Here is a 24,438-nt window from a genome sequence, read left to right on the forward strand (position 1 = left end):
AGACCAAGTGGAGCTGTTGTTGATGGTAAACTAGGAGTGCCATATAACTTATGCAACAGTATGTATAGACCGTGGTCACATGACGGGTCCATTTTCGGAATAATTCTCATATCCGGCTCATTTAATGATTTATTTCTTTTCTGTGCCGTCTTTTTCAGAAGGAAAGCCATTCCATATGAATGTTTTACATAGTTTTACAATTCACGGTCCCATTTACTATTAACATATTCATATTTTTACATGCCAACTCTCCCCTTATTTTCTTTTCCAGGCTTTCAGCTCTTTTCTTAGTTGTTCCTCTGCAAATATCTTTGCCGTCTAGTAAAATTCAGCCATCCACATCCAGGGTGGGAATAATGCCCACTCTAATAACCTACTCCAGACTAGCAGTTGCTTGAGTGACTCTTCAAAATCCTGGGGTCCCCATCAAGCACAATTAATTGACTCAGTTCAGGGATCTGCTTTTCAGCTATGTCATATCTAAGATCCATCTAGCTAGGCAAGATACTTTGCATTTTATGCAAATTAGCCCTGCTATATTTCCATACTTAATGTGTATAATTGCCAGCAAGAGTGTGACTTGCACTTCTACCATGTACAAGAGTCAGCAAGAGAAAGGACAACTGAAGGGCCTCTTAGCTAGCCTGCTTTTTCATTGTCAGGAGAGAGAAGTATGTCTCATCAACCTGGTTTTACTCCCCCCAAATTACAGAAATCCCAATTCTCTATCTGCTGCAGCAATGCAGAGCCTCCAAAACCTTTTCCCGCTGCAAAAAAGATGCTAGCTCTAAGCCAAGAGACAAGCACTTGTGCATTTTTCTCAAAGATCCTAGGCACAAGCAAAAGCAGTTTATCTTCTGCTAGTTGCTGTAGTGTTCTACTTTCACACCAACCCCTTTTATTTTTACCAGCCCCTCTTTTCCTAAAATATATGAAACGGACGCTGGAAATTTGCTTGCTATAGGTGTGTTATGTGGGAACGGAACACCAAAGTACTCAACAATTGTTTGTTCAGAAAAGGATGTCGAGTGAGATAACTGATACCCCCCATCCTTTAAGAAACTCCCACTGACTTTAATGTAATGTTTTAGATAAAACTCTTAAGAGGATCATTCATTTGTGCCAAGGCGAAGTCCTGTTCCTACATTTTCCGGCGTATAAGATGACTGGGCGTATAAGACGACCCCCAACTTTACAGGTTAAAATATAGAGTTTGAGATATACTCGACTGCAGATTCTCCACCTGGCGTATAAGCCGACCCCCGACTTTTGAGAAGATTTTCCTGGATTAAAAAGTAGTCTTATACGCCAGAATATACAGTATAACATTCTGACATGCATGATCTCTCTTACTGATTTAAGAAAATACACATATGAGTTACAATGAAGCCAATGGGACTTACCTCTAAACAGGATTATGCTGAGGATAATCAGGTCGGGAAAGCATCTTGATCCAAAGCCTAACTCACCATTACATTTTTCCTGCACAGATAGAATACAATGTACTGTTTCATGGATACCCTTTTACAGATTCCCCTTTATTTTCTCCACAGTGCTGCTCTTCATAACCTATTTATTACTATACAGGTTGATAAGGCATTGCGGGGAAACAGAAACAAACACAGAGGTAGTACCTGATTCATGGTAGCAGCAGTCCCAAACCATCACCAATACTTCCTGAGCTACATTGCTCCAAAAACCTCTTAGCAACATTCCCAGAAATCTCTCAATTTTAATTGCTCATTTCTATTTGCCTTCTTACCAAATTGGACCGCATCCTTCACGTGGCCAGAATACCATGGTTCACATACTAAGCTTTCTTTCTTCTTTTTTTAAGGCAAAGGGAACCCTAATGGGTCATCCATGACCAGGCCACAGAAATATTTGCACAAAGGAACAACAGTTTATTATACAGGCTTCGATTTTCAGAGCACTCTAAAAATGTTGTTACATGTGTATAAAGAGCAGAAGCCAAGTGAATATCCTAAGAACACCTTTTTACAGATTCCTGACCTATTTCTTAAATCTGTTGCAATGAAAAGAAACGTGCAGGGTGGTGAAGAAGTACACTGTAATTTAAACATGTTCCTATACTTTAAAGTTACAGTATATTCTTCTTGGCTATAAAGTTTGCTGTACCAATATCTTTCAATGCTCAGATATAAAATTTGATGTCATACAGTTTATCCCTTTTTTTCTAAAGAGAAAAAAAGGACATTTTGTGCAGCTCTATTTATTACACACTCAATTTACAAAAGGCAGAGATAAGAAACGGGAGCTAGATAACTCTACTCCAGATAGTTTGTTTTCTCTTTAACAGGGAAAAGGCACTTGTTTCTTGGCAGCAATGTCAAAGATTCTTTTGTTGTTGTTTGAATCCCATTTAAACAACAGGATCTCAGTTCAGCAACCCTACAAATGTCATTTTCTCTGGAGATGCTTTCAATATTATGCACCACAAGAGTCTTTGTATATGTAAGCCAGCTTGCTTTTTTTCAACACACTCTTCTTAAGTCTGAAAATACTAGTTGGCACTGAAAATCCTCTTGTTGATGGGTACCATCTTGCAAAATTACAGAAAAGTCATATGAAAGAATTTTGAGCTTCAGTATTTTCCCCAACCTACAGAAGAAGAGGATTTGGGGCTAAAATACCAAGATACAGTGTGGGTGCATGGAGTTGTGAGCATAATATGGTCACCTCCACACTGTCTGTATTTGGGGGGCGGGGTTCAACTGCATACTAGAGCTTTAAGTTGTTGTTGTTGTTCAGTCGTTCAGTCGTGTCCGACTCTTCATGACCCCATGGACCAGAGGATGCCAGGCACGCCTATCCTTCACTGCCTCTCGCAGTTTGGCCAAACTCATGTTAGTGGCTTCGAGAACACTGTCCAACCATCTCATCCTCTGTTGTCCCCTTCTCCTTGTGCCCTCCATCTTTCCCAACATCAGGGTCTTTTCTAGGGAGTCTTCTCTTCTCATGAGGTGGCCAAAGAGCTTTAAAAGTGCACTTAAAACAGAATTAAAATGCTCTGTTATCCTAGAGCAATAACTCTCTTTTTTAATGAACTTTTACAGTTAGGAAAGTAATGGTGAAATGCATGGAAAATGTAGGATTAACAAATGATTAATGTCAAGATGTGCAAACACCATGCAAACAAATCAGAATGAATGCTGATTTTCAAAAAAACTTCCCAACTAACATATCAGAGCAAGCACTCAGATATAGATATATAACACTTGCAATGTATGAACAGATTGCCTATAGATGTAGACTTTGTTTGGACAAATATATTGACATCTGGAACGAGTTTATACAGAATGTAGTAGGTTATTAGCAACCATATGTATATTGGGATAATAATATCACTTACACCTATACAATAAATGAAAACCTTTCAATAGAACATCAATATTAAAAAGACCAGATATAGTCCAACCTCCACATACAAAAATACATAAACAAATCAGGATGAATGCTCAATAAGCAGTTTGTCTAGAGTGAGATTGTAAGTTCTGATTGCTGTTTATTTGGCTCTGAAGGTGGCCACCTAAACTTAGAATGTATATGCATTTGGGGTATGGATGAATTCATAAATGCCTTATGACTTTTTTTCCTTTAAAAAAAAACCCCAACCAAACAAAGCTTTTGATGCTAGGATTTACTACTACCTGTGCAATGTAATGACATTACATTAACTTGTATTAAACTCAATGATTATATGGGCATAACTCAATGCTTTGCATGCAGAAGGTCTCATGTTCAATTACTGGCACCTCCAGGTATGGCTGGGACAAACTCCTGTCTGAAACCCACAAGAGCTGCTGCCATTCAGTAGACAATACAGAGCCAAATGGACCAGTGGTCAGATTCCTATGTTCCTAGAAATATGCACCTCCTTGGATGTTAGTTCTCCATGGGCATGATGAGTTGATACCCAAGGAGGAGGTTTAAGGTACTATCCTACTGTGTTTCACATGCTGAATCTTCTCACTACAATGCAGGATATCAGTTTCAATTGCGTTTCATCCTCCAGGGCAATAGCTACCTATCCAAGGACCACATGTTGCATGAGCACAGTGGTCAAAATGTCACTCTGAGCATGTATTTCACAGGAAGAGGCAAAATGCACCACCAATTTTAATCATCTAAGTGGAAGGGAAAAGGCGCACCAGAGCCAGACTCAGCCCAATAACCCCCTCTAGTTGCTAACAGGTGATCAGCATTGCCAGATGTACTTTGCAAAGTAGTATGCCAAGCTGATATAATCTAAAACAAGGAAATGAAACCACAAATAGCAGCGTTTGCACTCTGAGCAAATACCAACTGTATTATCAAAAACACACCCACAAACACCCACCCACAGATCAAAAAGCAACAATAAAAACAACAACAACAACAACACACCTATGCACTAAAGACAGATTCTGGAGCACGTGTTCCTCAAATGCTCTTCACCATTTTAAAATTGTGTATTTTGTAGCCGGCAGCATGTCACTTCAGTTTTAACTCTGCTTTCTATGCAGGGACACCCTGGGGTGAAAGCTCATAATGTCTAAGTCTCATTAGGCTATTTCTTGAAGCATCTGCCTTAGTGCACTTCTGATTTACAACTAACACTCCCCCCCCCATCAACAATGAAATCACCTTTCAGATTCAGTTTGAAATGAATATAGGCAAAGCATTCCTGTGGATACTGGTGTGTTCTGTATGCTTCAAACTGTACTGCCACCCCCACTGCCCATTATTAGCAAGAGCTGATTAGAGTATGCAGCCTTTCATTCAATCTTCCTGCAACTTTTCTAGGAGGTGGGTGTGGGTGGGAAGCTTTCCTATTATGACTGTATCTAAGCTTGAAACTGGGACAGAAGTCTGAAAAAAATGTTTACATCTTATCCATTAGGCATAAGGCAGAAATAACCCAAAATTAACATGCCATCAGTTTATCGCTATAAAATAGTAACAGTTACCTTGATGATTTACTCTAGTGAATACTAGAGTAAATATTTAACAATAAAGTTCTCTCCTGAGATAAGTAGGCATGCATATTGTGGTGGTTCTTAAACTGTGGCTTGTGGTGCTTACCCAGCTGGTCCATGACAGCATGACAAAAACAACCGAAGACAAGCAAAGACTTTTACAACAAAGGCTTAAAACTCAGTTCTTTCTGAACTTTAATGCAGCTGCACTGAGCACAAGACCAGCACATAAGGCTGTAAGTTCTTTAGTGATGTGTTGTTGTTTTAAAGTCATGCCAGGTAGAACCTGTGGTCCAGAGTGCATTATTTCTGAATGCTTTTAATGCAATATAGAAAGCAGAAATTAGCCAGTTTTAAACTTGAGGGTATGACCTGGGACTCAGCTACATTTGTAAAGATAAAGCGCTTTATATACATTATGACATTATGACACTATAACTATATGGTGCTGTGGAGTCCCGTTTTTCGCCAACAGAACTTCCCTCTATGAAGTTTACAACCGAGAGGTTGTCATTGCTTTCCCCCACCAGTGGTGGAAAAACGGGGGGTGGGCTATCTGCTTGAACATATGTTCTCCAGAGCCAGCCCAATCCCCACACATTCTGGATAACCCTGACGTTTCCCAGATCCCCGGCTGGGGGCTGGGAAGGATAAACGCCCAATGCCTGAGCCAAGGTCTCCCTACATCTGAATCTTAATAAAGTTGTGGCCAATTTTAATCCCATAGCACGTTGTCTTGTGTCATTATTCCGCTTGGGGGTCGCCTAGGGTTTGGGTGACTCCGCCTGTCCACGCAGAGATAAAGCGCTTTGTATACATTATAACACTATATGGTGCTGTGGAGTCCCGTTTTTCGCCAACAGAACTTCCCTCCATGAAGTTTACAAAGCATTTAACTGAATCACTTATTTGGTGTGTCTAGATCCAGCCCTGGTCAGTATAGCTTTTTTATTCATACATTTTACAGGTGAGAGGGAATCCAAATGCTGGCTTTAAAGTGAGTCTCACTGAACACAGTTTCACTTATTTCTGAGCAGAATTGTATTGGATCGTCCTACATAAAACCTACAGCTGAGGTCTTTTTAGCTTCTTCATTAAAGGAGACTTTAACTGGAAGATAACAACTGCAGGCATAATGGATAAACTAGACTCAAGTTATGCACAGAACCTTTGTGTGTCCCATCCATAGAACCTTTATATAATAGAACTCTCAGTGAAAGTCCAGACTTAACCTTTGCACATACAGTCATACCTCGGGTTGCGAACGCTTCGGGTTACATACTTTTGGATTGCAATACTCCACAAACCTGGAAGTAAAGATCGCCGCACATGCGCAGAGCGTCCTGCGCAGTCTGCGCATGTGCAGAAGCATTCTGTGCAGTTCACGCATGCACAAAAGCACGATATTGTGCTTTTGTGCATGCGCAAAATGGACGCTCGGGTTGCATACTTTTCGGGATGCGAATGGCACCCCGGAACGGATCAGGTACGTAACCCGAGGTACCACTGTATTATAGTAACAGGACTGAGGTTCTTCCACAGCGCATGAGAAACTACTCACACAAAAATATTGTTATATTGAGCCCAAGGAGCAGACACGGTTTGGATAATTCTTTCTGAGAAACTAAATGAATTCAAAAAAATCCACCTTAAAAGGCTTTCACATTCTCATTATTATTATTTTTTGCAGGTCCTTTATTTCAAATATAAAGCAGTCTGACTGAAGAGTTCTCAGTGAACAACATTCATGGAAGCAACCTTATTCCGAAATGGAATTGCTCATTTTAATAATGCTACATATTGCCGTGATGCCCTTAGGATTCGAAGGTTAGAGCTTTATTTATTTACTCACTTAATTTTTCAAGTCACTGTTCCTTCCAACTCTACAATTCTATGATTATTTTCACTGCTTGGTAATGCCACAAAACAACTTTACTCACTATAAAAACGGAAACTGAGTTTCAGTGGGAGTCGCCAGCTAACATCTAACAAACGCCTAAAGCACTTACTGCCCCTGGTCAGGAAACTTTTCCAGATAATAGATCTCGCATTCCTACCAAGTTTGATCAGGCACTGCATTGTTGTTGTTGTTCAGTCGTTCAGTCGTGTCCGACTCTTCGTGACCCCATGGACCAGAGCACGCCAGGCACGCCTATCCTTCACTGCCTCCCGCAGTTTGGCCAAACTCATGCCAGTCGCTTCGAGAACACTGTCCAACCATCTCATCCTCTGTCGTCCCCTTCTCCTTGTGCCCTCCATCTTTCCCAACATCAGGGTATTTTCCAGGGAGTCTTCTCTTCTCTGGCCAAAGTACTGGAGCCTCAACTTCAGGATCTGTCCTTCTAGTGAGCACTCAGGGCTGATTTCTTTGAGAATGGATAGGTTTGATCTTCTTGCAGTCCATGGAACTCTCAAGAGTCTCCTCCAGCACCATAATTCAAAAGCATCAATTCTTCGGTGATCAGCCTTCTTTATGGTCCAGCTCTCACTTCCGTACATTACTACTGGGAAAACCATAGCTTTAACTATACGGACCTTTGTCGGCAAGGTAATGTCTTTGCTTTTTAAGATGCTGTCTAGGTTTGTCATTGCTTTTCTCCCAAGAAGCAGGCGTCCTCTAATTTCGTGACTGCTGTCACCATCTGCAGTGATCATGGAACCCAAGAAAGTGAAATCTCTCACTGCCTCCATTTCTTCCCCTTCTATTTGTCAGGAGGTGATGGGACCAGTGGCCATGATCTTAGTTTTTTTTTATGTTGAGCTTCAGACCATATTTTGCGCTCTCCTCTTTCACCCTCATTAAAAGGTTCTTTAATTCCTCCTCACTGCATTACATATCCTGAAAGAAGCAAGCCTCTTCTCATAAAGGAAATTATTTTTCAATAGAAGTGGAGCTCTGACTGCTGGTGTCTTCACATAGAATGTGCTGTGAACTCACTGGCCGTACTTGACATACAAGCAGAATAACAGATGGCGCACACATGCCCTTAGAATCTGTGATTGGCACACCTCACTGCCATTCCTGTTCATCATCATATGTTAAATATTTTGAAATAATGCAATTCCTTGAGGTGTGTACTGCAGACCCTTTGACTGCTGAAGAGGCAAGCTGTTTCCATTTTAAGCCTGCACTCTTATTATGTACACATACTTGGAAGAAAACCCCATTGAACACCATGATCCCTAATTCCAATGGGCTGAAAGATTTAGAATTTATCTTGAAAAAATGGTTCACTTCTTCAGCATGTAGTAGAAACTTCTAAGAAAATTCAGTTTTCAGTATTTTGTTTTAAACATTATCTCTGAACCACTTGATCCGACTTGTTAAATTCATGCATTCTTGGACCCATGATCCAATGAAGGTAATGTAAAGGTAAAGGACCCATGGATGGTTAAGTCCAGTTGAGTCCGACTATAGGGTATGGTGCTTATCTCCACTTTCAGGCTGAGGGAGCCAGCATTTGTCAGCAGACAGCTGGTCATGTGGCCAGCATGACTAAACTGGTTTCTGGTGCAACGGGACACTGTGATGGAAGTCAGAACACATGGAAACACAGTTTACCTTACCACTGCAGTACAGTGGTACGTCGTTTCCCAAACTTAATCCATTCTGGAAGTCTGTTCCAAAACCAAAGTGTTCTAAAACCAAGGCGTGCTTTCCCATAGAAAGTAATGCAAAATGGAACAATCCGTTCTAGACTTAAAAACAACCCCTAAAACAGCAATTTAACGTGAATTTTACTATCTAACGAGACCATTGATCCATAAAATGAAAGCAATAATCAATGTACTGTACTCTAAAATAAATAAGACAGTATTGTAGATGATTAAAATAAAATAAAATAAAAATTCTTACGTCCACTGATGATAGTCATTGTTTGGATGGGGAGGGGTGGCTTTTATCCATTTCTGCAGTCACACAATCTATCAATCAGTAGCTGAACTGGGTTCCACACAATCACAAAAACAAGTCGCAAAAACGAAGTCACAAGCCACAGTCACAAGTCCCATAATACGAAGAACAAGAAAAAGCCACACAAACAAAAATGCAAAAAAATAGCAAAAACAAAAGCTCCAAATATCACCTTTGTGTTGTGTGGGTGCTCGGTCCTAAACAGCTGACAGACTCAACAGGAAGTCTCTGATTAGCAGCGGGGGACTGAGAGCCAGTGTGGTGTAGTGGTTAAGAGCGGTAGTCTCGTAATCTGGGGAACCGGGTTCGTGTCTCCGCTCCTCCACATGCAGCTGCTGGGTGACCTTGGGCTAGTCACACTTCTCTGAAGTCTCTCAGCCCCACTCACCTCACAGAGTGTTTGTTGTGGAGGAGGAAGGGAAAGGAGAATGTTAGCCGCTTTGAGACTCCTTCGGGTAGTGATAAAGCGGGATATCAAATCCAAACTCTTCTTCTTCAATTTACAAACGGAACACACTCAACAGGAAGCTTCCAAGGCAAAGTTCACAAACCAGAACACCTACTTCCGGGGTTGTAGCGTTCTATTTCCAAGTTGTTCATAAACTAAGCTGTTCCAAAACCAAGGTACCACTGCACCTATTTATCTACTCACACTGGTATGCTTTTGATATAAACACTTCCTTTGGAGAAACATGTTTCACTGTGGTAGAAAGCATTGTAAAAGCCATTCTAGCACATGAACATTTTCTAGTTAGAACTGTTAAATCCAGTTGAATCCTATGGGTGCTTTCTTAGGCATTTCAATAATGAAATCACCATGGCCCTGAGTGAAGCAAAGACATTTTTTTAAAAAAATGGAATCAACCAACTACTTAACACAATCACTAAATAACCATCTGAGGAACGAATAAAGTGGCAAGTACTAATATATCCTATTGTGATTTTGGAGGGGGGGGACCTTATGAAAGAACATGCATTCCATCTTAGGTCTCAATTACCAGTTTAACTTTTCATTACCCGCAGAAACATGATTTTAATAACTGTAACTAAAACTGACTTCGTTTTATGTCTTAGCTGAAAAGCCTCAAGCAGCCCAGCAGCACTAGATCAAAACAGTGGAGGAGAAGAAAGGAAGACATCTGCTGAGTCATTGGCACCACTGCAGGACTCTGCGAAGATCCTGGCAAAGTCTGGGTCTTGCCTTGTGAGTTTGCTTTTGCAAAGGTTGTGGCATGTCTTGTAAGATACTGACTGAAGCAGTTTTGCAGCAGGCCAGTATTATATGTATCCATCACAGATAAAAAAAAAAAAAAAAAACCAACGGCAGCTCCAAGCAGCCCTGTGATCAGTATGATATATTCATGGCCATAAGTATTCTGCACAGAGCTTTACAAATCTTAGTAAATGCTAGATTTTTGCATATGGGTCATATTTCATTTTGCAGGGGGCATATATCGGATCCTCAAAGAGCATTTGTTATTCTGTGAAAAATGGGAAGGAGAAAATGACGCTTCTGAAATGCACCTCTTGAAGGAAATATAACCCTCTCAGGAGTCCACCGCTTTTGACTCAGTTCTTAAAGCTCAGCATTTCTCGTCCCCACTCTTCAGTCAATCATCAGTTCAAGAGCTTTCCCATTTATATCAGTCTTGAAGTTACATTACTCAGTCCTCACAGTAAGTAATAATTTTGTTCCAGCAAGCAACACACCAGACCCCTGGTCTGAGCCAGCAATTCCCAAATTGTGTGCCAGGAAAGGTCATAGTTCAGCCCTTGCAAAACAAGCTTCATTTGAAACACCCATGGCTTTTGTCAATGAGTTTTTGAAAGGAGCCATCGCCACAGATTCAGAGACAGAAGTAGGTTCCATGTTAAATCCCTGGCATATACTTAAAAAGGAATGGGTAGCAGATAATGGGAAATACATCTTGAGACTTTGGACAGCCACTACCATTAGTCAGAGCAGACAGTACTTGCCTAGATGGACCAATAGATTAACTCAGTGTTAAGTCAGCTTCATACATAGTTGAGTGCCCAGATCACAAGAAGAAATTGTGCCACGCTATTCTGTTTTGGTCAGACCTTACATGGAGTGCTGTGTCCAGTTCTAGGCACTGCAGTTCAAGAAAGTTACATTGACAATCTGGAACTCATGCAGATGAAAGGCCTGGAGACAAAGTCCTATGAGTAAAGATTGAAGGAATTATGTTTAGCTTGAAGGAAGAGACCATTAAGAGGCAATGGGACAGCCTTGAAGGCGATGGGGGAAAAAATGTTTTCTGTTATTGCAGAGCTTAAGACCTGAACCAAAGGGTTCAAATTACAGGAAAGTGGGTTTCTAGTAAACATTAGGAATAAACTATTGATGATAACAAGCTGTTCAATGGTGGAAGAGACTCCCTGCCACAGAAGATGGTGGCCTCTCCATTGTTAGAGGCTTTTAAGCAGAAGCTAGCTAGCCACTTGTCGGAGATGCTGTAACAGCAGATTTCCTGTATCAGCCAGAGGCACCTTCCAGCTCTGTGATTCTAAGTGAGACAAACATAAGCCTCAAAGCATCCAGCCACTCAGTGGCCGCCTTTGGGCTCTAAAATTTCAGTAGCACCCCGTGTGTTGCTAAAATTTTGTGCCTCCCTCGTTGTGTGCTTCGTTCTAAAGCATTGTTTTGGTTGGTGTCTTCTGCAGTGTGGCACCCAGTGGAACCACACTGATCATACCACCCCAAAACTGCTCTGAGCCAGTGAGGGGCATGTTTGCTGCAACTCTGCATGACTCGCTTGCCTTCTTCCAATCAGCTTTTGCCAGAGAGGCATGGACTACAGCCATGACACGGCATGATGTGTGATTGGATTAACAAACATTCCTGGTGGTGAGAATTAACTAAGTGCTGTGTCCTCAGAGGAAGTTGCCTGTTGATTATCTATTCTGGGCTTGCCTTTTCATTCAGGCTTAGAAAGGGGACTAGCATCCAAACCACAAGAATTGGACTCCAACAAGAGTAGAATAATTCTTATTCTATCCTATCCTAAAAATAAATCTTTTCAGGTGGAAAAGCATGAGGCATGTCTCAAATTTTTAATTTGGGATATGTGTGTTATGTGTCTCTTCAAATTGCAAACCTGCAGTGTCATATTTGAGTCTGTTATGATGGTATCCTTTCAGGAGACAGATTTTCATTGACAGAAAATAATTTGACATTTCAAAAGAAGCTTGTTGTACTAGCTTTCAAAAATGTTTGTTATGTCTATAATAAACACTTTTGGGTTGTATTCAAATAACTTTTGCTCAGAGTGGAACCATTAAAATTAATGACTGTGATGAACTTCAGCCCAGTAATTTCAATGGGTCTCCTCTGAGTAAATGTTAGTTGTAGACAACTCTTTGTTAAATAAACAAATAAATAAATACAAAATTTACACACCACTTGATTTTAATAAAGCCTCTTAAGTGGTGTGCAAGAAACCTGCCCTTGAAAATGCTTTGCAGAAACTTCTTGCCGGACCTTGCTTATGGGCAAGGTGGAGGTTTTATACCAATAGAATCTGTTAGCTGATCATTTGCATCTGAGCCCCCTTTTGTGTGGAATAAACACCACAGGTGAGTGGTGGCATCGTGGTAATAAGACTCCATACCATGCACAGGTCATTCTACATCATAATGAACATGCATGGGAGGTGGGGTAGAGCCTAGTATCATAATCCCATTGCCCCTCCATATGTGTTCATTCTACAATGCAGAATCTACATTCATGACTGCCAAAATAGTCATCTGAGCTGTCCTCACTAAACAAGGTAAGGCAGGTGGCAATTGGGGAGAAGCCTTCACAGTTGTGGCACCCTGTTTTTGGAATGTTCTCCCTAGGGAGGGCCTCCTTACAGCTACATTGACATCATTTTGGTCCTATGCTAAAGCTTTTTTATTCTCCCAAGCTCCAGAGTAAAGCAGCCACCAAGACACTGAGTCAGAGGCTGCAGTCACCAGCTAAGAAGTCATACTGGGTTCCTGACTCTAAGCTGCCAGTACTAGGAAGCCAGTAAAACCAAAGCTGTCAAGGTAGGAGCACTCTGGACCAGATCCAATAACACCAAGGTCCATAGTGCCAGATCTGGGACCTTCAGAAATGTTTTTCTCAGAGCCTGAGGAACTGGTCCATCAGTGCAGGTTACACACAAAGTAGGAGGCCAGCAAGCTCAGAAGAAATGCCTGTCTGCATGCCCAAAAGTTGGCCCTTTTAAGAACTGTAGTTATCACAAAGAGGGACTTTGCTGGAGCAAGTTGCTGCATCAGCTCTCAATGGTGCCGCAGGGCTGCTGCAATCTGCCTTGCCTGCCTTGCCCTTTGGTGTAGGGAAACTGGCCGCGTTTGGGCGTACTAACACAAAAACCACACACTGCCCTTATCAGAAAGACCATGCACCAACGTATACCACACCTAACTGGGTGTAGTGAGAATCACATACACACAGGCCCATTTACTTACGCAGACATGGCATGTTACCTACGTAAGCCCACGCTACCCATATATGGCATTTCCATACCCCTGGCTGATGCAAGAATGTAGTCCCACCCTACCCATATCCTATGGCTGATGAAATGTAGTCCAAATATGATGAAATGTTCCTGTATGCTTTTGTATAAATAAGGCTCTTGCAGCCCAAATAATCATCAGACTCTTTCAACCCACACTGTTGTGAGACTGGTCATTTCGCACAGGACGGGCTGGCTCCCATCAGATGGTGCCACGTGTGTGTGACTTCGGACAGTCACGACGCCTTCGCTTAGGCTTCAGCGCTCACCTCGACCCGGCAAGGGTTTCAAGGCGCCTCTTCATCCCTCGTGGATCCCTCGGTGAACGCTCCCCCCCCATACCTTTAAAAATGGGGAAATTTCTACGCCTTCGGCTGCTTCCAGCACTCACCTCGCCCAGCACGGGTCTCTGGCGTCTTTTCGTGGATCGCCTACTCATCCTTCGCGGATCCCTGGTGAGTTGCTCCCCCCCCATACCTTTAAAAATGGGGCTATCTCTCTCTGCACCACAGAAGAAATTTTTTGATGCATTGAAATTTCTCCTGGCTACTGACAGCCTTGTGGTGTTGGACAGGGACTTAGAACTTCTTATTAAAGCCTTGTCTACCCATTGCCCCTGGTATCGCCAAGACGGCTCCTGGGATTTAAAAGAATGGGACAAAATTGGACATTTCTTCTACACTCTTTCCCAAGTAGACCTTTGCGTCCTCAACGCTTGGTGCAAAGTTTACAAGGCTATGTCTACCCTCGGCCCGGCCGATATTCTTTTGGCTGCTGCCCCCCCGACGATTTCTCCTTTACCAACTGCTCAAGCGTCCATATCTCCAGCCCTGCCCTCACCTCCTCTGCAGGCTGATGTGCTTCCCAAGGCCCCGGAGGTGTCCAATTCATCTGCTGCAGCACCCCTCCTGCCTTTTGATGTCTCTATGCCCGCAGCAATCCTCAATAATGCAGCCCAGGCCGCCCATCAGGCTGCTGTTGGCGCGCTTGCTGCAGGTGCTGCACCCCCCCCCCTGCTCCCGTCCTTTTGACACAACAGGACGTAGTCAATGGACTTACTGGGGAGGGCAATTTTCTAACCATTCAGCAACAATTGGGGCTTGCTCCCTCATATTGGGAAGCCCCTGCTGCCACAGCCCAGGCAGTTCTGACTGTTGTTCCTGATGCAAAAACAGAAAAGGGAGGGCGCTGGGGCAGTGCGCTCCAAGGATCCTCAGAACCTTATGGGACATTCATTGATCGCTTATACAATGCCCCTAAAAGCCAAGTGCAGGATGAGGCAGCACAAGAAGTCATTGTCCGCCAGTTAGCGTTTGACAATGCCAATGAGGACTGCAAGCAAGTGTTGCGCCCTCTGTTGACTACCCCCAACATTGCAAAAGAAAAAATTCAGGAAGACTTAAATGTTACCATGATGCAAGAAGAGCTGACTGTTGCAAAGGAAAAAATTCAGCTCACCTTGCCAATCACCTATTTGGGAATGGACTTAGTGGCAAAAGGCAGACACCGTGCTTTGGCTCTTACTGGCATGGACTTACAAACAGTATATTTGCCATTTTCCCAGGAAGAGGTCAACCACCTGATGACTGTTACCCATGCCCAAATTGCCTTTGCTGATTTTGTGGGTCACATTTCTCATAATCCACCTAAAGACCCTAGACTGTCCTTTCTGACTGGCCTTCGCTATGTATTGGATTCTTCCTTTTCCCCTCTCCCCTTACCATCTGCCCTTACTCTTTTCACAGGATGGTACCAAGATTCGGGGGGTGGTGGTGTGGGAGGAGGGGGGTGTCTGGCATAGCTTGTACACCACAGATCAGACCTCAGCACAATGCTCTGAGCTCACGGCGGTCATTCTGGCTTTCCAAACCTTTGTTTCTAAACCTTTCAACCTTGTGGTAGATTTTCAATATGTGTACAATTTGTTGACAATTTTGCCCTATATCACGCCTGCTATAAGATGATAATTTGTTTGCATTGTTTTCTGTTCTACAGAATTTGATTCAGCAGCGCAGTCATAAGTTTTATGTAGCTCACCTTCGGTCGCATACACCATCCAGGGTATTTGGCTGAAGGTAATGCTCATGCTGATAAGGACTTGAGGCCTGATGTTTTCTCTCTGTTCACTGACCCTTTGTCTAGCCATTCGGTTTTTTACCAGAATGCAAAGGTTTTAGCGAACTCTTTTGCTATACCCATTTCTCAAGCTTGAGACATTGTGTCACAATGCACTGTGTGTTCTAAATCACCCACAGTAATACCTTTTGATGCAGTCAACCCTAGGGACTCACACCCCCTAGCGGTTTGGCAAATGGATGTTACCCACACCCCTGATTTGGCTCCCTTTTCAAAGGTGCATCTCACTGTTGACACTGCCTATGGCTTTATTTGAGCGACCCCTCTGAAAGGGAAAAACATTCGCCACACTATACAGCATCTTCTGCATTGCTTTTCTGTTATGGGCAAAACCCCAGTCCCTGAAAACAGATAATGGTTCTGTTTATATCTCTCGTTCCTTTTCTGATTTTTGCTCTCTTAAGACCCTCCTTCACAAACAGTTGGGAGGCCGCTCGGCTGTGATCTCAGAAATACCTAATATTGTTCACTAAGTGCTGTTTACCTTAAATCATCTGTTGTACCCTCATAATAGGAATCATACACCTGCGGAAGTTCATTTTCAGAAGGAAAAGGTGTTGCAGTGCTCTTTAGTGTCTTACAGGTTGCTTCCTGATCCTCATTGCTCCCTGATCCTCAGTGGAAAGGCCCAAACTTCCTGGTGTCCTGGGGACGCGATTTGCTAGCAACAGCAGATACCACCATTTCTACAAATTTATGCTGAAGGCCGCCCCTGCCTTGCCCCTGGACTGCGCTTTCTCTCTGCTGGACCACAGGCACCCCTGTGTGGGTGGATCAGTGGCCCTTGCCTAAGGAGAAGCTTGCAGTGGCAGAACAACTCATTGCAGAACAACTCATTGCAGAACAACTCATTGCAGACCAACTCATTGCAGAACAACTTGCCCTGGGGCACATTGAACCTACTATCATTCTCACCCTTATTGCCCCCTGCGAACATTGTGAAACATCGCCCTCGCCATACTGCCCTCTTGAAGAAAAACTGACGGCTGAAACCCTATCATAATATTTGGAGTAATAATATATTTGTTAAAGACATCACTCATTTTGCTGATATGTTAAATTCCTCTGATTGTTGGCTATGTATGCATATTTCTCCTCAGTTGAGATGATCTGGCATTTTATTGCATGATATTAATGAGTCTAATTTTGAGTCCTATTGTTTTGGGTTAATCACAATGCCAGTAGATTCTTGGGACACTATCCTTATTGTAATCCTTATTGTTAATGGCTCCTTTTGCTTTCTTAATGTCACCACCATGAGCGGTAGGCCTAAGGTAGCAATGAATTTACAGGGATCTCCACCGCCTCGCCAACTGGACAGAGGCTTTGTTTAATTCCCCCATTTTAGTTTTGAAATTGATTAATAATGAAATGTTAGAAATTAGGGAGATCACTTTATATATTCGTTATGTTTTAGACATTATATTAACTTCTAAGGAAGGAGTTTGTGCTTTAATATATTCTCATTGCTGTATGTATATTTCCAATCAAAACACCTAATATTTCAGCCACCATTAATTACATGGAAGAAATGATTGCCCTTAATCCACTGAATCCTCCCTATGGTTTCGATCCTTGGGAGTGACTAACATCTTGGCTCCCTAATGGTGTCTGGTTTCGGAAATTGCTTATGATTATTGTATTGATTATTGTTTTATTGATTGTGATTTGCTGTTGTATTCAATACCTTCCCTCCCTGCTTACTCAATGCATGGCATGGTGGACCAGGCCTCGCCCCCCCTCACTAGAGAGGTCTACATAGCACGATTCTGATTGAAGCACTCTCATATAAAACCAAGTAAGAGGGGATGTAGGGAAACTGGCCGCGTTTGGGCGTACTAACACAAAAACCACACACTGCCCTTATCAGAAAGACCATGCACCAACGTATACCACACCTAACTGGGTGTAGTGAGAATCACATACACACAGGCCCATTTACTTACGCAGACATGGCATGTTACCTACGTAAGCCCACGCTACCCATATATGGCATTTCCATACCCCTGGCTGATGCAAGAATGTAGTCCCACCCTACCCATATCCTATGGCTGATGAAATGTAGTCCAAATATGATGAAATGTTCCTGTATGCTTTTGTATAAATAAGGCTCTTGCAGCCCAAATAATCATCAGACTCTTTCAACCCACACTGTTGTGAGACTGGTCATTTCGCACAGGACGGGCTGGCTCCCGTCACTTTGGGCTTCTTTGTCAGACCAGAAGAGGACACAAATGACTCTTGGGGTCCCTTCCAGCTTTACAGTTCTAGGAGTCTATGATAAACAATTACTCATTGCCATAAGGATGAGTCTAGGCAAGCCTTGGGCATGCATACTCCCCATTCCAGCAGGGTTGGAAAGAGGAGTTTAGAACGCTTAGACTAATATAAGACTAAACTGTGGTTAACTGTGAGGCTTCAGATCACCTTGCAGCCATATCAGAAGAAAGGGGAGAAGACAATGTACAAACCCAAGGCTTACAAACACCCACACACGTACTGCTTATCATTGCCTCCTATTGTAGCCTAGGAAAGATCTATTGTGCTTTATTCACTGTGATTTACCTGTTCCTTTGCTCTGCTGTTTTACTGATTTTATGTGATTGAATTTATTGTACTCCCCCCCCCTCCTATGGTGACCTGCACTGGGAATACTTGTGGTGCTCCCCAGGCATGGTCTGAGGCACATGATGCAGCCATCTGCTGCAGGTATATATAAATGGAGGTCTCGGTACCTCGGTTTACGAACTTAATCCGTTCCGGAAGTCCGTTCTTAAACCAAAGCCATTCTTAAACTGAGGTGTGCCTTCCCTAATGAGGCCTCCCACTGCTGGTGCCCTTCCACCATTCAGCTTCCATTTGTAGACAAAGTTAAAGTTTGCTAACTTCCAGTTTTATGGAGTTCGTATACCGAATAGTTCGTAAACAGGGCTGTTCTTAAACGGAGGTACCACTTTACTTGAGAAGTGGTTGAGTTCCATCGTGTAAGAAAGGCGGTATACAAATGTACTAAATAAACAAATGAAGGTGTGGGGTACAAAATTAACACATAATATGTGAAATAAGACTGCATGTGGCTTTCTGCAACACAGTTGTGCTTACCGCTGCCTTGTATGCATTCTCCAACTGTGCTAGGAATCATCAGTAAAGAGTAGGATTCTCTCCTCTATGGCAATGAGCAAAAATGAAAAGTATGCTTATGTAAATTCTGGCCACTGTCCCCAAAGGCTATGATCATGCAGCATATGCACACCTGGCTCTTTCCATAAGCCACTATGGGAGCCCCATACCCTAGAATTGTGTGTCCACTGTAAGTACAGTATGCACAATCACTGACATTGATACAAAGTGACACATACAAATATCCAGATGGGTAAACTGTTGTTCACGCAGCCATGAAATTTCATAAAGGTGTTTAAAATATTCACTACTTGTTCTCATATCCAAAAGCACAGCCATAAGCCTGCTGACATTTCATGGTTTGTTAATAGAGAACACTTTAAATATAGAAAGGTACACATTACACATTAAAGGCTACACAGAGTCATGCATGAAGTAGATGGCACTCCATAAGCGCAAGAAGCTTTTAATGGCTCATACACTAAAACTAAATATTTAAGATTATATCAAAGTTCAAAATGTTGCTCGTGAAACAAAAGATAAAGCACTGAACACACAAATAAATGTCTCAATCAAGCCGCCCCCCCACCTCAAAAACACCCCCCCCCAAAAAAAAAAACCAAGGGGAAACCAATAATTTCTAAATTAAGCTGACATGGTAATTTCAGAATAAAGCAAATGAGAAAATAATTCAGGTAATATGTGAATTTAAAAGTACTGTACATCTTACATCCTGTTCATGGTGCACTGCTGCCACATAAACAACAGTGTGTCCATTCATATTTTTTCTGTGGGAAACAAAAATTGAGAATATACAGATGTACAATGTGGTTGGAGGCACATTTACAGAGCAATCTGACATTTTAAATTTCTTGACTTTTGCATGCAAGCCATCACCACAGGGGGTCCCCCCCCGCCCTATCATCCCCATAACCCTGAACAGCTTTCAAACATATTTAAAATCAGCTTTCACTGTTTTAAAAAACTGAGAGGGAAAGACATTTTCTAAAAAGTTATTCTAGATGAAAATCTCCACAAGGGTAAGGAGAGACTAAAACACATTTCCTAGACATCACAAACCTATTGGTTGGGTACCAGGTAGCCTTCACAGTTAAGAAGCAGAAGTCCTTGTGTCAATTACGACTGCAAAGTGAAAACCAATACAGTAGTGGCAGTGTGATCCTCTGCACATCTACCCAGAAGTCCTGTGTGTGGACAGGAGTGCAGTCTCACAGCTTACGGCCCTTGCTCTTTGAATGGTCATTACGGGAACTGAGGACTAAACTACATGGGAGGACAAATGTGTATAAGCATGTACCTTGAATTTAATACGAACTGAAGAGCAGCCATGAGGTAGGGGAGCTGTCACAGGACCACAGTCTATGAGGAGGTTTAAAATATATATATTTCTTTTTTTAAAAAAAACCTCTTTAACCCATACACCAGATCCTGGTAAATATCCTCCTCCAAGCTGCTATGAGCCCTAGGAGTGAAACATCCCCTGGCACCCAATGCCTAGAGCAAGGATAGTCAACATGGAGCCCTCTAGATGTTGCTGGACTCCAACTCCCATCAGCCTCAGTCAGCATGACCAGTGGTTGGGATTTATAGGAACTTAGTCCCAAACAATATCTAGAAGGCATCTCATGGGCCACTCCTGACTTTGAGCACTATAAAAAACAGAAACTGAGGAAGCCTTTTCTCTGGGTAAGTTCCCCAAGTTCAATCAATCAATTTTGAGGATTACAGAAGGACAACTCAACTAAGCATAACAGAAATAATAGCATATTGTTTTCCTGTTTTCTCCTGCCTCTACCCCCCTCTTTTGTTCTCTCCCTTTTGTCTATTTATAGAGCATAAGCCCTTGGAGAAGGGACCTGTCAAAGCTGCTCATTGTAAAGCACTCTGTACATAGATGGTGCTACGGTTTTATGGTATTTGGTTTAAGTGTGGTTATTTGTTCTACATTCTCAGTGGAAGTGGTCTACAAACACAAACAAATAAACAAATGCAGTGTACCTTACTAATCTGGCTGCACTAGGGTTACACATTGTGTACATTGTGTGTACATATTTCAGCTGTTATATTGGAGTAGAGAACAAACTAGAACCTTCTCACGAAATGCAAGTGTGCAACTGTGTGTTTCTCTAATGTTCGAGAAGAAGCATGTGGAGGTACAAAACCCATACTTAGGGAAGTGGCTTTTATTAGGCCAACCCAACTGCCCTAATTTTGGATTATTATTATTATTATTAATTATGGGACACCACAACTACCTTTACTTTTTCATGTGAAGTTACAGTGCCCAGAGTCCTACAAGAAGAATAACAGTTTTCAGAGGAGAAGAGATAGCAAAACGAACTTCTAAAGTTCAAATACTTCTTAGAAGAGAATGCTGTGGAGCTCAGAACTAGATATATGGTAAAGGGTCACTGACCTGTTGTGTTCATTTTCACCAGTTATTGGCACTAAAAGGAGAGCCCACTGGTGCTTAACACCTCAGTGGTCATTTATCTGTGTAGCTGCCATAGCTTGGCAATTAGTTAATTAAAAAAAAACCCTTTGCATCATGCTCCTTGCTCAAAATTTACCTCTGGACTCCCTCATCTTACAGTATTCATTCCTTGTAGCATTTTCTTTTACATTCCATCAGTTCCAACATATTCCAATAACCCATCAAATCTCCTCTGCAGTTTACAAAGGTGTCTTTGCAGTTGTTTCATTAACTCAGCATAGCTTTCGCTCTGTTATTTCACAATCTCCCCATTTTTTAAAGTGCCGTACATTAAAAACAGCCCTGCTGGATCAAGACATTGGCCCATCTAGTCCACTATCCTGTTTTCAAAGTGGCCAACCAGTTGCCTGTGGGAAGCCAGCAACCAGGAAGTGAGTGCAACAATCCTCTCCACTCCTGCAGTTTCCAGCAACTGGCATTTGGAAGCATCCTGCTTCCAACCAGAGCACAGTACCTTCCTTACACTTTAGCACTTTCTTTTCTTTACAGTCTCTCATTTATAGCTGCACCCACTTTAGCTTTGCCACCTGTTCAATTATATCCAATCCATGGAACTTTCTTCTCAGCATCATAAAGGTTAAGGGACCCCTGACCATTAGGTCCAGTCGCGGACAACTCGGGGGTTGCGGTGCTCATCTCACTTTACTGGCTGAGGGAGCCGGCGTACAGCTTCTGGGTCATGTGGCCAGCATAACAAAGCCACTTCTGGTGAACCACAGCAGCACACGGAAGCGCCATTTACCTTCCCGCCAGAAGGTATTTATCTACTTGCACTTTGACGTGCTTTTGAACTGCTAGGTTGGCAGGAGCAGGGACCGAGAAATGGGAGCTCACCCCATGGTGGGGATTCGAACCGCCGACCTTCTGATCTGCAAGTCCTAGGCTCTGTGGTTTAACACACAGCGCCACCCGCGTCCCCATCTCAGCATCATATGCACTTCCTATTGGAAAACACTTCTCCAATAGCTTCGCAATGGTGGGTTGCATTTCAGAGATGGGCATTTGCAACCCTAGACAGCTCCCACCTATCTGCTATAATAGTGCAAGGATTGTACTTGTGCAATGTCATCTAACTATCATGTCACTGTTGAAAACTTTAAAGGTATGCCGTGCTTCTGTCATCCTGCAATGAGCACTTCTAATTCTGCTTTCTAGACTGTCATTCTGCTACAGAATATTTCCCTTATCTTTTTTATACCAGAGTTTATATCCTATTCTGGGCATTAAGACACAAGCTTATACACATTCACTAGGGACTAAGTCCCAGTGAACCTAAGAGGACTTTGGAGTAAACCTGCATAGGATTTCACTGTAAATCACCTCAGCACAACTGGCATCTTACTCATGCTCTAAGGCACTTCTCTTAAACCTACACCTTCGGCACCATGCCGCCAATCTAAGGTGCAACCTCACCATATTCATATTGCATATTCTAACTTCTTTTTTTAATAAAAAAAAATGTAGATGAACTCTCTTATTGTTAAGAAAAGTAGACCTTGCTTAGACAGTCAAGGAGGCAGGCACAAGAGAAAGGAGGAGGGAAAAGTTAGGAAAGCAGAACAGAGACATGAAACACATTTCAAAGTATTCCTGTATTCCATGCTGGGATTAAAGCCCTTGTTGTGAAAATGGTCAACCTGATGCTACCTTGAGGTTTCCTCCTCTTGTTTTTGTCCTGCTTGTGTCAATTTTCTTTTGTACATTATTTTGTGAGCATTAAAAAAGCAGCTGAAAATACTTTAAAATAAATAAAGAAACTTTAAAAAAAAAAACCCTCTTCCTTTAAGCATTCTATTAATTCCACTAAGCACCACTATCATTCTCTCTGGCCCACATACTGCTTGTTTCCTTTCCTTTCCTTTCCTTTCCTTTCTCTTACATGACTCTTGTCATTTTCAGTGGTCACTGCCAGACTCTCCCATTGCTTTCTTCTGGCGTCTAACTTTCCGTTACTCCTGTTACCTCCACCCACAAGGCTTTGAGTTCTTCTCCACCAACTTTCCGCGGCCGCATATCAAAGTCGCTCTAACTTTTTTTCTGCCAGCACCGTGTCCATCTGTGGCTCACCGGAGCCACAGCGCCAAACACCCTTTTTCCTAAGTAATCCGATCTATATTCCTCACCAAGACAACCGATCCGCTCCTAAACCCCCGAGTCTTAAACCTGTTTCGCCGGTGGATTCGGAAGGCGAAAACTTTGCAGAAACATTCAAGAAGCTTTTGTTTTTTAAGTTGGCTTAAGCAACAAGATGTAACCAAATGGACCCAAGGCAGTGAAAGTGCCCGCGTCTTCTCCCCCCCCCCTCACGTAGATGACCCCAGACGCTCCTACGAGAAACGTGCGCCTCTATCTAGATCTATGCCGCCTGCTCTAGGTAGACCGATGATGAAGTAAGGTGCCAATTACCGGAGAGGCCGAGCCGTTTTTGCAGAGCGGTCCCCTGAAGATCCCTTTAATGCCACGGTAGTGCCCGTTGCTGAGATGCCTAGAGCTGATGACCAGGTAGCACGCCATGCGGGTCCGGGCGGGGTTAGAGAACGGGGCAGTGGGTCAGCCCGCCGGCAGACGCCGGATCTGGAGAGGGGCGCGTGGCGGAAGCGGACGGGATCCTCTGCAGCAGCAGTAGCAGCAGCAGCAGCGAGAGCCGCCCAGCGCCGCCGCTCCTCCTGCCCTCGGCGGGAGCAGAAACCCTCAAGGCGCAGCAGCCGCTACCCGCCCGCCCCCGGTCTCTCGCTCATCCAGCGCCCGGGTTCTTGCTGCCAACAGCAGGCTGTGTCGAAGGAAGCGGCGGCGGCAACAGCAGCAGCAGCCCGAGCGCACTGTAGGGAGCCGGGGAGCCAGTCCACATGCTGCTCCTCTGGGTAGCTCCGCCAAAGAAGAGACGGGGGAAAGATGGAAAGAGCGAGCGCGCAACTTGGCGGGAGGATGGGAGGTGCCGCCGCCGCCACCGCCACCGCGCTTCCTCCCCACCCACCACCCCCTTTCTGGACTCGCTCCTCCGCGCTCGCTCTCTTCAGAGAAGGTCCTATGGAGGCACGAACAGCCAGAGGGGGGCCTCTCGGAAGCAGCAACAGCAGCATCGGCTCCCCATCGCTTTTACTGGCGCCGCGGCGAGGGCTGGAGTGATGAGTCCCCGCCGGCACCACAAAAGTCCCTCGCACGCCGCTCGCTGCAGGCTGTGCCAAAGCCAGCCAGAGACTCCCGCCGCCTCACCTTTTAGCGCGCGCGAGCTGGCGTGGGAGAGAGCCG

General features: G+C 43.4%; 1 protein-coding gene across 1 annotated transcript in view; it reads right to left on the minus strand.

Moving 5' to 3' along the window:
• ZNF804B (zinc finger protein 804B) overlaps positions 1–24,134 on the minus strand; it is a 201,723-nt gene extending 177,589 nt beyond the window's left edge. Inside the window, exon 1 of the mRNA XM_033165268.1 lies at positions 23,596–24,134. Within this exon, the coding sequence (XP_033021159.1) occupies positions 23,596–23,703 (108 nt within the window). The 5' untranslated portion in view covers positions 23,704–24,134. The remainder of the gene's footprint in view (positions 1–23,595) is intronic.
• Positions 24,135–24,438: the final 304 nt, after the last annotated feature.

The sequence above is a fragment of the Lacerta agilis genome, chromosome 12 (assembly GCF_009819535.1).
Source record: "Lacerta agilis isolate rLacAgi1 chromosome 12, rLacAgi1.pri, whole genome shotgun sequence".
NCBI classification, from domain to species: Eukaryota; Metazoa; Chordata; class Lepidosauria; order Squamata; family Lacertidae; genus Lacerta; species Lacerta agilis.